The sequence below is a fragment of the Antedon mediterranea genome, chromosome 8 (genome assembly GCF_964355755.1).
Source record: "Antedon mediterranea chromosome 8, ecAntMedi1.1, whole genome shotgun sequence".
NCBI lineage: Eukaryota > Metazoa > Echinodermata > Crinoidea > Comatulida > Antedonidae > Antedon > Antedon mediterranea.
This window is the reverse complement of record NC_092677.1, coordinates 13573110-13588952: the sequence shown is the minus strand read 5'-3', so window position 1 is coordinate 13588952 and position 15843 is coordinate 13573110. Positions and strand designations below refer to the sequence as shown.

At 32.0% G+C, this 15843-nt stretch overlaps 1 protein-coding gene across 1 annotated transcript in view; it reads right to left on the bottom strand.

Annotated features, from left to right (window-relative positions):
* LOC140056731 (uncharacterized) overlaps positions 1 to 15843 on the bottom strand; it is a 47431-nt gene continuing 31588 nt past the window's right edge. The window contains exons 5-11 of the mRNA XM_072102204.1: positions 14214 to 14317; positions 11630 to 11754; positions 8454 to 8579; positions 5527 to 5602; positions 5314 to 5431; positions 2757 to 2850; positions 1 to 1024 (exon numbers count right to left, since the gene is read on the bottom strand). Coding sequence (XP_071958305.1) covers positions 92 to 1024; positions 2757 to 2850; positions 5314 to 5431; positions 5527 to 5602; positions 8454 to 8579; positions 11630 to 11754; positions 14214 to 14317 — 1576 coding nt within the window. The 3' untranslated portion in view covers positions 1 to 91. The remainder of the gene's footprint in view (positions 1025 to 2756; positions 2851 to 5313; positions 5432 to 5526; positions 5603 to 8453; positions 8580 to 11629; positions 11755 to 14213; positions 14318 to 15843) is intronic.

Sequence of the window (15843 nt, the reverse complement as noted above, 5' to 3'; positions counted from 1 at the left end):
CAGTTTAAAAAGATTAAAACTTCAAACAAATAAAATAAAATTACATTGACCATTTGATCCATTTCTTGTTCAAGTCAACTGTTATTTTTCCTTACAGAATTATACAACAAATACTTTTTTCACCTATAACTTCTGGTTCAATTGCCGAAAATCGTTTAAGTGGTGGATCGCTGCCGGTTGTCATAATAACAGCATTTGGATCAGCTGTGGCAGTATTGTGATGCTCACCAACACCGTTTGAATCTGTTAGCGACTCTTTACGTGGAAGGCTAGAGTCTTTTAAGGAGTAGCTGCCGCTGCTCCTATTGGCAGTCGGAAGATTTAAACTCCTGCTCCATCGGCGCTTTTGTCCTGGATTGGTTTCACTATTGTTTTCGGTCGACTCGGGTTCCTTTTCCAGTTCTGGCGAATTTTCCGTCGATTTTATTTGTGTAGGTGGATGAGAGGATGATCGCTGACGTTTAAGTTCTGATAAAGTTTCATGATTGCCTGTGTTATACTTATCTTGATGATATTTCTCAGATTTCGACAACCCAAAAGCTGCCCAACTAAAACGACTATGTTTGCCTTTCTCCTTTTTTGATTTTGCATGTTCCACTTTCTTATTTTCTTTCTCTAGTCGTTTCTTTTCTTTCTTTGCTTCTTCCTTCATTTTTTTCAAAGCTTCTTTTTCTTTTTCTTTCTTTAGTGCATTTTCTTTTTCTGCTTCTTTTAGTAGTTCTAATTCCTTTTCTTTCTTTTCTCGTTCTTTTATTGCATTTTCATCGAGCGTGATCAGTTTACCACCCTCGTGTAATATTGCCGTTTCGTCGTGTCTCTTCAGTATTGATCGTGGTCTTTTGGCTGTCAGAGGCGATGATTGAGGGTCTCCAGATTTCTGTACAACACCGTTGTGTTCTTCTTGTATGATTGACATTGGTCTAGGTTCGTTTGGCTCGGTAACACCATTTTGAATCGGTAAAGAAGGTTCAGAAGTACTATCACTTGCAGGACTTGTTGGTACCTCTTCTGATGCTTCCATGTCCTGTTAAGACATAAAAACATTTGACAATTTGAAAATGACTACAGAGAAATACAGTAGAATCTGGACCATCTCTGCATTTTTGCTGGCACTAGAATATGACAATACACATGGTAATAATAATAATAATTTATTTGGAAAACTACACTTTTTAAAACAGTGGCACGCTTCTACAGAGAAGGTGCATCCAGAATAATTAAAGTAAAAGTAAAAGAAACATTTTGAAATAGGCCTATTTATAAGAAAATGTTAATTATCCACAAAAGTAATACAGGTTTTAATAACCATTTCCAATCTTGCTTCCATCTTCTTTTTTACCATGTCCGTTTGGTGAAGTCTTTACAACATCGAAACAAATGCAATTTTGATATTTGTATTGGGGAACCAAGAACATTTATTTTTGGTCTATTGTTCCATTAATGCATTGGTTCCAAACGCAGGACATAAGGAAATGCCAAATTTATTCTAGTAAATATATTTTGTTTCCTCTTTTTATGCAATTTTTAAGCAAGCTTTTGTGTGTATTACTGATACACACTGTTTAATGCAGTATAAACATCTGCATTAAAAAAAAATAAAAAATCATACGTTTGCAGTAAAACTGTAGTTACTGCAGCAGAATATTATATATACAGTATACACATATTAAACCACAATTTAAATTCTATACTTGCACTATCAAAGTCTGATTTCTTTAAAAAATGTATTTACATGCATAAAAATTGACCATTTAGTATCGAATGAAAATTGACCAGTGAGATATGTGTTGTGTCAATTTTACTATTAAAGGCTAAAATATTCACTCTTAATAGGTGGAAAATTATATACAACAACCTCAGGGGGTATGATGATTAACGATAATCTGCCAGCGGTTGTTAATGTAGAACTGTTGTATACGTAGAGACATCATGGAGACATATCGGTTAGTCGTATGAAATTGAGATATTAAATTTAACTTTATAATTAAATAATAAATAAAATGGCATTATTACAAAAAATGAATCAAACTTAGATTAATAAAATACTGTACTTTCAAGATACAAAAAGTTAAAAGGGCAAACTTGAAATATCTAAAATACAAATAAATTAAAAGTGATTATGTCAAAATTATTCTACTGCAGTAACTACAGTCTTACTGCAAACGTATGATTTTTGGTTTTTTTCAATGTAGATGTTTATACTGTAATAAACAGTCTGTATCATTAATACAAAAAAAAGCTTGCTTAAAATTTGCACAAAAAGAGGAAACAAAATATATTTACTAGAATAATTTTGGCATGGTCCCAAAGTGCTCCAAAACTGAGTAAATATTGGCCAAATTCAGTCCATATTGAAATATGGATAACTTGAGATTTTAATAAGCTTTTGTGACATCAGCAATGTTTTTGTAATGTCACCAATATCTTTTGTGATGTCACCAATATCTTTTGTGATGTCACTAATATCTTTTGTGATGTCACCAATATATTTGGTAATGTCACCAATATCTTTTGTGATGTCACCAATATCTTTTTTGATGTCACCAATATTCATTCAGTGGAAAAATATATATCAATTTTTCAGCTTAAAAATGGTGGACGTTATCATGCAAAAATACAAAAATATACTGTAAAGCAAGTAACAAATACAAGGATATAAAAATATATAAACAAATGCTAATTTAATATTATTAATGACAATGATGATGAATAATTTTGTGTATTAATACATTGTGTGAATATTATAAACAGCATACCTCAGCAAACGTATGAATAAATTCAGCTTCAGCCCTGGCATCTTGCCGACTTATTCTATCTTTCTCTTTCTTGCTGCTTCTTCGAACCGATGCACTACATAAAAAAAAAAAAATTATAAAAATTATCAACTGTCATTAAACAAGTTAAAATCCCGCACAAGATCCACGATGATCCATTTAATAGATTTGCTTCTAGCCGTAGCTAAGCCCACAAATGTCAGTATCCGTTTTGGAAGGTCTTTGGTTAGATTAATAGTCCTAGCTTAAATCGCAAGAGTAGAAGCTTGACACGGTCATCGTCGACTCAATTCCTACCTATATAAAACACTTCAGAGCAATTATTTAAGAGATAGACACTTAGCCAGAGAGATACAAGTGTAAATATAACACTTTGTGTGGATGTGCAAAGGTTGATAACAAAAATATATAGATTTTATTAATAAGTTTCATATAGTTGCTAGTATTATTACTGAATATCAATACTAATGATGTTGACAAGTATGATGATGATGGTGATGATGATGATGAAAAAGATGATGGTGATGATGATGTTGGTGATGAAGATAATGATAATGATGATGGAGATGATGATAATAATGATGATGAAGGTGATATTATATCAAAGTATATAGTGATAAAAAAGTGATAACAATGATGATGTTAACAATTAGGATAATAATACCCTGGATTTTATATAGTGCCTTATGCCCTTGTCGCTAACCAGGTTTTGATCTAATTGAAATCTGGTCAGCACCAGTTGTTTCCCGGTAATCCTGGAGTTGGGAGCTTCTTACCCTAGTAAGGTCACCAAAAAAAAATAGCAAGTTGACATTGAGATGAAAGAAAAGAGAGATGCGCTTTTAAAAGGCTTTAAATAATCATAATAAAATAGTGATAGTAATGATGAAAATGGTATTGATATAATATTGATATGGAAATGATATGACAGTTTAAATGATAAGATATTGATGATACTAGAAATGTTGATTCTATTACTACCAGTACAACCACTACAATAGGTATAAAAAGAAATTACCAAAGAGGTGCTGTAAGTGAACTCCTACAAACCAAACAAACAAATATATGAAATATAATTCATAAGATATAATGTGAAGAAGAAGACTTGAACCTATGATTTACAGATTACTAAACCTGGCATCATGTCATGTAACCACCAAGCAGGAAAACACTGTTGAATTAGAGATCAATTATGGAGCAAGTGTGGTGTATAAAAACTGTTTTTGCATCAACAGAGAAAATAGTTAAGGAGAAAATAAAAGTGCAATATAACAATAGAAACAAAGTTTGAAATATTTTACTGTAGTGTATCCTCATGCCTGGAAAGGCAAGTGCGGGCCAATAGGCATGTCACAAATAAATAGTGAAAATGGTTCCATGTGGAATTTGGCCTATTCTTGTGGTATCTGGCTTTGGTATAAAGAGTATTCCTCACTGTAACTTATTGGTTTTTTTTTTGTTTCTTTTTTTTGTGGTCTCTAGACATTCCTTTGTGTTTTCCCAACTTTCCTTGTGGTCTCTAGACCATTCCTTGTGGTCTCTAGACCATCTTTGTGGTCTCTAGACCATTTCTTGTGGTCTCTAGACCATTCCTTATGGTCTCTAGACCATTCCTTGTGGTCTCTAGACCATTTCTTGTGGTCTCTAGACTATTACTTGTGGTCTCTAGACCATTACTTGTGGTCTCTAGACCATTTCTTATGGTCTCTAGACCATTTCTTGTGGTCTCTAGACCATTTATTTTGTTCTCTAGACCATTCCTTGAGACCATTCCTTATGGTCTCCAGACCATTCGTTGTGGTCTCTAGACCATTTCTTATGGTCTCTAGACCATTTCTTGTGGTCTCTAGACCATTCATTTTGTTCTCTAGACCATTCCTTGAGACCATTCCTTATGGTCTCCAGACCATTCGTTGTGGTCTCTAGACCATTTCTTGTGGTCTCTAGACCATTTCTTGTGGTCTCTAGACCATTTCTTGTGGTCTCTAGACCATTTCTTGTGGTCTCTAGACCATTCATTTTGTTCTCTAGACCATTTCTTGTGGTCTCTAGACCATTTCTTGTGGTCTCTAGACCATTCATTTTGTTCTCTAGACCATTCCTTGTGGTCTCTAGACCATTACTTGTGGTCTCTAGACCATTCGTTGTGGTCTACCATTCCATATGCCCCCACCTTTTCTTATAGTCTCTAAACCAATTTCCCATTGTCCTAGACCTTTTCTTGTGATCTCTAGACAGTCCCTTGTGTTGCACCAACTTTCTTTGTTGTCTCTAGATGTTTCCGTTGGGTCTCTAGACCATCTTTGTGGTCTCTAGACCATCTTTGTGGTCTCTAGACCATTCCGTGTGGTCTCTAGACCATTCCTTGTGGCCCCCACCTTTTCGTATACAGTCTAAACTTGTGGTACTCAGGATTTCCATGTGATCGTCGGCCTTTCCTTTTAATCTCTAGATCTTTCGATTGCCTTTCGATTGTGGTTTCTATCCTCTTTCCTTGTGGTCTCCATGTTTGTGACCTCTAGGTTCTATTGTGCCTTACCTTCTTCTATTTCTACTTGATGATCTTCGTATTAAGTTGCAGCGTTTGGCCTTTTCTTCTACCTGTTCCATCTTCAATTGAGTGAGGATCACACGAATATCATCATCTTCGCATATGTCTGTTAAAAGATTAATTAATTATTAACACTAATGTAATTGTTATTACCTATATTTTGCATTTCTACATTTATTACCAATTATACGTTATACTAACCATCTGGAGTTTCCTCATTTTTTGTTTTTGACTCCAAGTCAGCTCCAAATTTCACAAGTAACGTTAACATATCACTCTAGAAAAATAAATTCCAAAAAAATAAGAAATTGAAGAAAGACAATGATCTCTCAAGCAAGGAACATAAGGAAAATTATTTATTTTATGTATAGACAATGTAACTAGTAGAAATAAGGGATGGTGAGCTTACACATTTGTATGGGTGATGAATATTTATCCAAAACATGAGCATACGAAGATGACCTTTTTTATTTTAATTTATGACAGCTGCATAATATCGAGTAGAGTTTCATAAAAAATGAAAGCTCCCAATGATGTTGTCTACAGAAGTATAAATGCATATTGCTCAAATTGAATATAGATTTTACTTTCTGCTTTTCAATGCTTTAGCAACATGTTTTGAATATTAATGTACAGTTTGCCGTTTGTTTGCTATCACCAGCCTTTAAACTGTAACCCTAATGACACAGACTAGTCTCTCTCGCTTGATATAAGCCTTCTTGAAAGGCAACTGTACTAAACTCCAATGATACAAAGAAGAAATTTCCACATTAAGATTCTCCTCTCAAAGTAGTCTTTAAAGGTTAACTGTACTAGAAAATGTAACCTCAAAGAGACTTCTATCTTAATATGATTCTCCTCTCAAACAATATAACAAGATCCCTATCGATTCTAATGCCACTATAGTGTAATATATACACATTCACATTTCATTTGGCATTTAAACCTCTCGTTATGTAATATAATAACCCTTTTATTTGCGTCCATAATTAACCCTTCCTCTTCAAATATCCCATTTCCTTAATGGCTAATTCAAATTAATACAGGTTGATTACTAACGAATTCATAGAAAGAAGTTCTATGATAGATAGGTATATCCAATTACCTTCTGTAGCATTTGAAATAAAGAAGTTTAACAATTGAAAATGACTATGAATGAACAGAGCATAGAGACGATTGCCTTAAAACACAGAAGTACTTCATAAAAAGCTAATGAGATACAATACAAATATAACTGTGCACTTTAAGAAGAAAACGTAAACTGTATTCAAGAAGGCTCAGGTAAACAAAGATAAATGATTTTCAATACAATGAACTAATTACAGTGAGAAATCTGTAATTTAAATTTATCTTCCAGACTAAATCTAATTCAATCTATTCTCTCAACAATTTTGATGTGATAAATGTCATTGTAATTGGCCACTCTCTTGTACATGCACAAACTTAAAAGTAAATTGAATTCAATGTTTATTCTCCAAAAATAATGAAAATGTATGTTGGAAATGCTTGTAATTGGTCATTTTCTTGTAGACGCACTACTTTGTAAAATTTAATTCAATATTTATTCTTTCAATTCAGTACAGTAATTGACAATTTATGTTGGAAATGCTTGTAATTGGTCATTTTCTTGTAGACACAAACTACTGTAGACTAAATGTATGATCGCTATTCATTTCAATGTTCAGTTCATGTTTCTTATTTTTTACTTCTTTTTTTCCTACTTTTTTTATTTACTTTGTAAAGTTAATACAGGTATGACAGAAATTTAAAATTTAATGATTTTAAAAAGAATTTCTAGTACAATAAAAACACAACACTGTTTTTCTTCTAGCTTACTACTTTAGATTCACACCAAAAAAAGAAGAAAGAAGTGACATCTGAGAAGATTTGAACCACTGACCCAGGGGGATTGGTAGCAGAATATCTTAGCATTAACAAATCCATTATATAGGGTCTCATGAAAAACATCACACAGCACAAAATGCTATACAAAGTAGTACCATATGTGGCAAATATTTTGTACTCCTAATAAAAACCACTATAAATCAACCTCACTCCTAAATATAAAGGTAAAAATTCCAAGCCAAAGCTATTGATAATGTCCGTGGTGCCTATCTCTATTTCTTAGCGTTCTGGCCAGACTCCACTGTATTGTGCATGTTGTGAGGGGCACGCCACTCCTTCCTCATAAATGAGGAACAATGCTGTTATACAAAATGTGTATTATCCTTACAATATAACTAAACCTAAACTCTCTAAATACTCTATTAGCTAGTACATTATGTATAGCATATTGTGACATGTGGTATTTAGTATATTATGTACGGCATTTAGTGACGTGGTGTTTAGTACATTATACAGTATGTATAGAATTTTGTGACATGTGGTGTTTAGTACATTATGTATAGCATTTTGTGACATGTGGTGTTTAGTACATTATGTATAGCATTTTGTGACATGTGATGTTTAGTACAGTATGTATAGCATTTTGTGAAATGTGGTGTTTAGTACAGTATGTATAGCATTTTGTGACATGTGGTGTTTAGTACATTGTTTAGCATTTGTGACATGTGGTGTTTAGTACATTGTTTAGCATTTGTGACATGTGGTGTTTACTGTAGTACAGTATGTATAGCATTTTGTGACATGTGGTGTTTAGTACAGTATGTATAGCATTTTGTGACATGTGGTGTTTAGTACAGTATGTATAGCCTTTTGTGACATGTGGTGTGTAGTACATTGTTTAGCATTTGTGACATGTGGTGTTTAGTACATTGCATTTGTGACATGTGGTGTTTAGTACATTGTTTAGCATTTGTGACATGTGGTGTTTAGTACAGTATGTATAGCATTTTGTGACATGTGGTGTTTAGTACATTGTTTAGCATTTGTGACATGTGGTGTTTAGTACATTGTTTAGCATTTGTGACATGTGGTGTTTAGTACATTGTTTAGCATTTGTGACATGTGGTGTTTAGTACATTGCATTTGTGACATGTGGTGTTTAGTACATTGTTTAGCATTTGTGACATGTGGTGTTTAGTACAGTATGTATAGCATTTTGTGACATGTGGTGTTAAGTAGGAACGATAAAAAAATGATAACAAATGAAAACAATGAATGGTTACCTGAGCCCAGCATGCAGCTGCGTGAATAGGCTGCCAGCCGTCGCTGTCTAGAGCATGAATGTCTGCATGGTGTTGTAGTAACCATTCAGCAACATCCAAATAACCATTAGCAGCTGCTATGTGGAGCTGAAATCACAAAAAGGAAATGTTCTGCATGTTAATTTTGTTTTATGTTGAAACGTTTTGATTTACATCAGTAAACATAAGCTGTATCTCATACAATAGAACCCCAAATAAGAAGTTAACGTAAATCCACTCTGACCTGCAGAAGGATTTAGGTAGGACCTATCCTTTTGGACATCCATCAAGGGGACAGTTTCATGTGAAACATGCTAACTATTATATTTCAAAACCACGACCTACAGAAAGGGAGTACTGTACATTATTGTTTTTTTTATTACATTGCCTATGTGAGGATCGCCGCTTTATACAAAACACATTTTATTTATTTTTCTACTTTTTTCTTTGAGAACCTGTGAATAAACAAATCCAATATTTTTGTTCAAAACCAACATCTATTGAAGTTAGTTTGTTGTACGACCTTTTCCTTTTGATTTTGCAATGTTCCACTAAATTACGAAACTGTTTTATAGTGAAACGTCACTTTGCTCAATCTCAGAAACATATGAGCATGTGCGGAATGATCGTTGACACTCAATAAGTTGTCGTAACCTAGCCAGCATGGCGCATCGGGAAAAAAAATAAAAGGTCACTTCATCAAGAACTCTAAATCCTATTGTTACAGAACCATACAAAAACAAATCATTGAAATAGCTAATTAAAATAACTTATTAAATAACTTGAAAGTTAATACAATAATAATGAGTTATGAAATTACTCATGAAATATATTAATCATTAACTTAAGTTATAATTTATGGACTTACTAAGTAAATTAAGAAGCGCATCAAACATAAATCAGTTCAAGTCGCAATTCCTTCCAGCATAAAGTTAGTGTAATAAATATAGCTTTAGAATACAGAATACAGTAAAGGTAGTTTTTCATTAAAAAAAAATATATTCTTGTGAATTGAACATTTCAAGTCAAGTGGCCAATCAGTTAAGACTGGTGCACTATATATCCTTAAAACTGGAAATCCGGTGTACAATTCGGGCTTGGTGCACAGTTTAAAGAACTCTGAATCTTTTGCAAGTGTAGGGGGTTTAATACCCGAATGTACTAATCCATCTAATAGCCCATGTTGTTTTAGACAGTCAAATATTAGTTAAAATGTAACACTGTAATCAATGGTGCTGATAATGATCTCCATTATCAAACTTTGTGTGACAACAAAATTTGATGTGCCCATATATGGACATTATACCATATCACCACCATATTTGAGCATCACCACCATATTTGAGCATCACTACCATATTTGGGAACATCACACTAATTTGATAGTGTAGACAGAGCTTAACAAGTCTTTTTAAATAGTCATTTACTATATTTATATTAAAGGTACAGAAGTTAGGTGAATTCTTTAAATAATTAAAAGCTTTGTTATTCAAATTGGTGGAATTTAAACATTGAAGGGGTAAGCATACATTTAGTATGTTTTGTCGGATGACTATTCTTTTAGTCTACATCCTCAAACTTTGCACCCTGTTTCCTCCCACGATTCATAAACTATTTCCTAGTACTGTATCCACAACTAAAGAGCCTAGGGCATAAGGCAGAGCAGTATCCCTATGTTGCACACTCTGCTAAACCCTATTTCCTCATACCTTTGCAGCTATTGCTCTATTAAAGTAGGCTATTAAAAGCAGATTAAATTCTTGATGCAAAGAATATTGTAGTAACTTGAAACTTCAATCACTTCCAAAACTATATTAACATGATACATCCATAAAATGTAATAGAGAATAAAAATGTTACCTAATAAACAGCAATTGGGCCAATAGATTACTGTATTGACCCATTCTATCTTTTTTTAAATGTCTTTAGACACATGTGGCCAAGGATTATAGTAAATTAATCAGTCCTATCAGACTGGTTGAATCCCCTTGATATTTTGTTAAACCAGTTCACCGACACGCAACCTGCATCTCTTCATAAATAACACCATTATTATTTGTTTTTATTTTTTATTTAAGATGTATTTATATTTATTTTACATTGATGAGATGTGAATAAATGGGGAAAAATTCCTATACTTTGTCTTGTGGTTGTGCATAAATTGCAAATGGTACAAGCATGTATGTTGATCCTCAGAATGGACAAAAACTTTATTTCTGAAGATTCATCAGAATAACATTTCCTACATATTTTCTAAACTCAAGCCTACTTTTAGCTTAAAGCTATTAATCCTAGCTTTTATTAACGCTACCTATAAATCTTCAGAGCGAGTAATGTTTCTGAAACCAAACCCTCAATGCTTCCCCGAAGACACATCACATACAACCCACGCCTTTCAGCCTCCCTCGATTGCTGCAAATCCTCGGATATAAATTTCCTCTGATTCACTTTCAAACGTCGCATGTTAAAATTAAACATTGAAGCTATGTTTACAATTTGGTCGATATGCATGGTTCATTTCTAATATAGAGACACATTAATGTCACAAACTATTTGCATCAATATGCCAACACATTCTGAGTCTTAACCTAGTCTACTTGTCAAATTCTAAAATAAAAAATAAATAAATAGTATAAACCAGTTTCACACAGAAGAATATGTACACATTTTTTTAAACTCTGATTGGGTACACAATACCCTTTCTGCATAAATTGTTACAACTTTTATAAACAAGTTTTAAAAATACTATTGATCGCCTGACTTATTTACAGTATATGTTTTCACACTTTCGCGAACCTTGTGAAATCTTGGGAGAAGTATTGTCATTATATATTTAGGGGCGCTAAAAAAAAAAAAAAAAATGTGAAGCTCTGATACTTCCAAACTGTGCACTTTGAACTGTGATCGGTCAGACATACCGGTACCAGGACAAAGCACATGCACAATACAAACTCGGGACATCTCGAAAAAATGAGCAAAATTTTCTCAACACTATGCAATCCTGGTTATAATTTGCTACAAGTTGTAATGGCATTTATAAAGAGTCGAGTGGGCCCAAATACTATTATGAATTACCATTATGTAAAGCTATAGTTTTATTGAAATATCAAAAACATATTGAGATCTATATAAAAAATACCAGCAAAATGTAAACATACCAGAGTTGTTCCTGTGTCATCTGAGGCGTCAAGATCAAGACCATTTTCATAATGTTCCTTTACATCATTTAACATCTGACGTGGAACGACATCTCTTAAATGATCTATTTGTTCTTGTGAGATTCCTTAATATGAAAGAGAAAAATTCAACTTAATTAATTTACATTTATCAGAGACAAAATACATTTGTAAACATTAACATTTTCAAAACATTTTGTGTTGTGTTGTGTTGATGATAATACATAATACATATTTTATTATCAGGCATTGAATGCTAATTATACAAAACTTTCTGAGATGTCTTTTTTATGCTTTTAATGGTTTTTTTGTTTGTGTTTTTTAATGTTTGATAATACTACTGTATATAATGTATATTAATTTTAAAGTATTTATAAATTATATCCATAAAATTGTACTAATTTGCCTTTGGCTGCCTGTATGATTTCTGAGAATGAATAATATACCTTGAATTTCATTTTTATTGGCCTAACAGCAAGCTAAACATAATTGTTGCAAAAGAATTTTTACCAACTTTTCCCCACATTTTTTACATACTACAAGACAGTATTACAAATGCCTATAATAACTTCCAGGATCGAATTGGGAAGTGACAACGCATTTTGTTTTTCAAAATAAGATACTTGATCATGAATCAACCTCAAGTGACAAATACGGTTACAAAATATGAATATCAAATGACGGCGGAGTGAATATATTTTAAACTGTATTTCAAATTCAAAAGGTTAGGGTTAAGGTTTTAACATGGTAAAATTCATACATAAAATGTTACAAATTATTAATGTAATTGTTAACTACCCAAGGTAGAAGGCATTTTTAATCATTATTAATATTATGTTCATTTTAACATTTTATCATAGACCTACAGTTTAATACTAAATAGGTCCATGATTAAATTAAGAAATTCATTTTTTTTTACCATATCTAAAAGTTTATTTCCAAACTTATTTTGTCACAATGCCACAAATTAAGCAAATCAATTGTTTTACGTGTAATTTTGTATTTTATTGCTAAAAAAAAAACACAAGTAATAAACAAACAAAACTGTTTCTGTGAAAAAGTTGTTCCTATTCTATACTTTTCCAAAACTGGTAATTTGATTTAATATGTAGAAATACTATCTAAGTATTAAACAGTGGATAATAAAGTTTGTCTAATATATTAATATAATAAATTTTATTATAGCTTTTATTTAAATTTGTTTCAACAACAATATATTTATTTATTAAAATTAAAATGTAACTACAGTAACATACTAAAAATAAACTACTTTAGCAATGATGGTTTGTTTCACCATCAACAGAAATGGAAAATGTTCAATAAATGTCAAAATGTAGAAGCGAGCATAATGGCAATTTTTTTTTTCCAATTAACTTTATGTCAAATATTGCACCTTGAAAGTCGAATAATGTAAATTATTTTTGAAAAAAAAAACCAGAATATAAACATGCAATATGTTTGGAACAGAATTATTTAGTAATAAATATGATCTAGATCTCTAAAGTAAAGACCAAAATATAGTTTTTATTCAAAGATCTAACCCAAATTGGAGTAATGAAATTGGATAATGTTGTTTTTTATTCCGTGTGTAGGATTTTTGATGAGTTTTTGTATTTAAATTGCAAATACTGTACAGTATTAACCTCTACTTTAGGACACCTCTATTCAGTGGGACACATTGCTCTAAATTTAATATGCCTTTGGTTAAACTTTTTGATTGAAAGATTGCAATAAATTTTCCTTGCAGTTTCTGTAATACTCTATCCCTTATCATTCAAAATATTGTATTGTATGTAGAGAATAAGTACAGAGAGTGGTTGAATCTGAAACTGTTTTAAACAGACACTTTATAATATACAAGGAAACCACATGAACTTTAATTTCATAGAAATTAGTAGTGGTTAATGATTGACAAGGCCTTTTATTTTAATATATCCTCAATACTAAATTATATCCTTCAGTGAACTACACTTTTTATTCTCATGTGAAACAACAAATGGTTTCATTTCAATGTTTATAATATTCATTCAAAAACGGCACATAAAAACGCACGACAGCAAAAGGCTGAATTGCGTAGACACACTATAAAATATAATTACCTAATAATAATCAATTATGTTTAAAGAATAAAAGTATTGAATTACTTCTTTTAGACCTAAAATATAATGAAAGTAAACATATTTTTTAAATTTATTTTTTGAAGAATCAAGAACATGGATGAGTTAAGACCACTTCTTTCCGCCATTTGGCCTATAGTGTAATAAATATTATTTACTTTCATTTTCAAGTATGTTTTTATTAAATTTTTTTTATTTATTCATTTAGCATCCATTCAACAATACATTTACAGTTTTAAAGAATAACTGGAACGGATAACAAGACTTACCTTTTTTGTAAGTATGTGACAAGTGTTTACTCGGCAAGTATGTTTTGAAAATTAACCATAACGGATGACAAGACCTACCTCTTTTTGCCATTTGGCTTACATTACAGTACAAGTATATGATAACAAATAGTATACTCAAGTATGTTTTGAAAATTAACCATAACGGATGACAAGACCTACCTCTTTTTGCCATTTGGCCCTCAATATAATCCAGAGTGGCTTCATCCTCACATATGTCATACGGCATGTTGCCATCAGAGTTAATAGCAAGAAGATCAGCACCCCTACAAAGTAAAAAAAAAAACAACAAATCAATTTTTGACAGGTTATATAGTATGATAGGTTTCAGTGGAACAGTCACTTGACTGTAATTCTTAACTGTTGTTACATTTCATTTACTATTATTTATTGTTATTCCTTTCAGTGAAACACCAAAAAAAGAGCTGCCACAAACAACTATCGCTAAAGGGCGCATCTCTCCAAATCAAACACACATTACGTTACATCACCTACTGTATTTAACTAAAAATTGTCATAAATATCTCATTCATTCATATAAGTATCACAAGTTCTATGCAGCAGTTGGTCTCCTAAACCAAGTTCTACAAGATAGAACAAGTTTTCTTGGATAAGGACTCGAGTTGACATGTGTATGTTTGGAGAACCATGTTGGAGGTACAGGCTTAGACTGCTTTTGTGCTTTCCTGACAGCTGACTATGATATATTTTCTCCTTGCGTCGTGTTTGTTTAATTTGTATATATAGTGTATCTTTTGCCTAAATATGAAGAAAATTAATAATGAACCCAGTACATCTTTCGGTAGACTAGGGTGTATGGTCATCAGCCCCTCCTTGGGACAAATGAATGAACGCAGTTTTAATTTCAGCGGCATGACATGCGCTTTGTATACAAACACAAAGCACATTTATGAATATTATACTGTGAGGCACTTTGATAAAAGTGCTATACATTTATATTTAAATGCACAAATTTATATAACTGTATGCACATTGGAAATTAACCTATCGATTCGTTCTTTTCAAATTGAACAAATGGTGCACCAGCAGTTTATTATAAATTTCCATTTTTGTTTAAAAACATGTGTATTTATATTCAAATTTATAACATCAATATTTACTACAGTATTATGAAAATCTACATTCAGCTTTGAAATCCAATTTATAATAAAATTATCAATGTCAATATAACTTAAATATTGATTACTGTTTATTTAAAAACACCTCCGGTTTCCTGTCATACATTTTAATAAGTCTATATTTGATATGTAAAAATGTATGTAAAATGGCCTTTGATATTTTGTAGAGTGCAACATCCTATTACCATCAATAAAAATTGTTGATTGATATTTAAACTTAGTCTATGAAAACAGAAAGCAATATTGATTGATCTGTATTATATATATATTTAGAATAGCAGTAGTTTATAAAAAAAAGGTTTTTATTATTGGCTCAACAGAAGGAATACTTTTTAAGTACAACAATTAAAATAATGTCCAATGCTTTTAACAACATAATTGCTACCTAATATTTTACTATATTTATCTTCCTTCGATTAATGCTTCAAATTTAAAAGCCTAACAAGCCAGGGAAGGTTTGTTTTTGTTTTTTTGTTATGAATTGCATTACAGGAGGTAATACTAAATCCTGGTAGTACTACCCTTGGTGCACCACCTATTGGTGCTACACATGGTATGACCTGGAGGTGCTACTGTATGCCTTGGTGTAGCGCCTGCCGGAACTAAACTTGGTGCAGACCCTGGTGGTACTACACTTTGTGCAGACCCTGGTG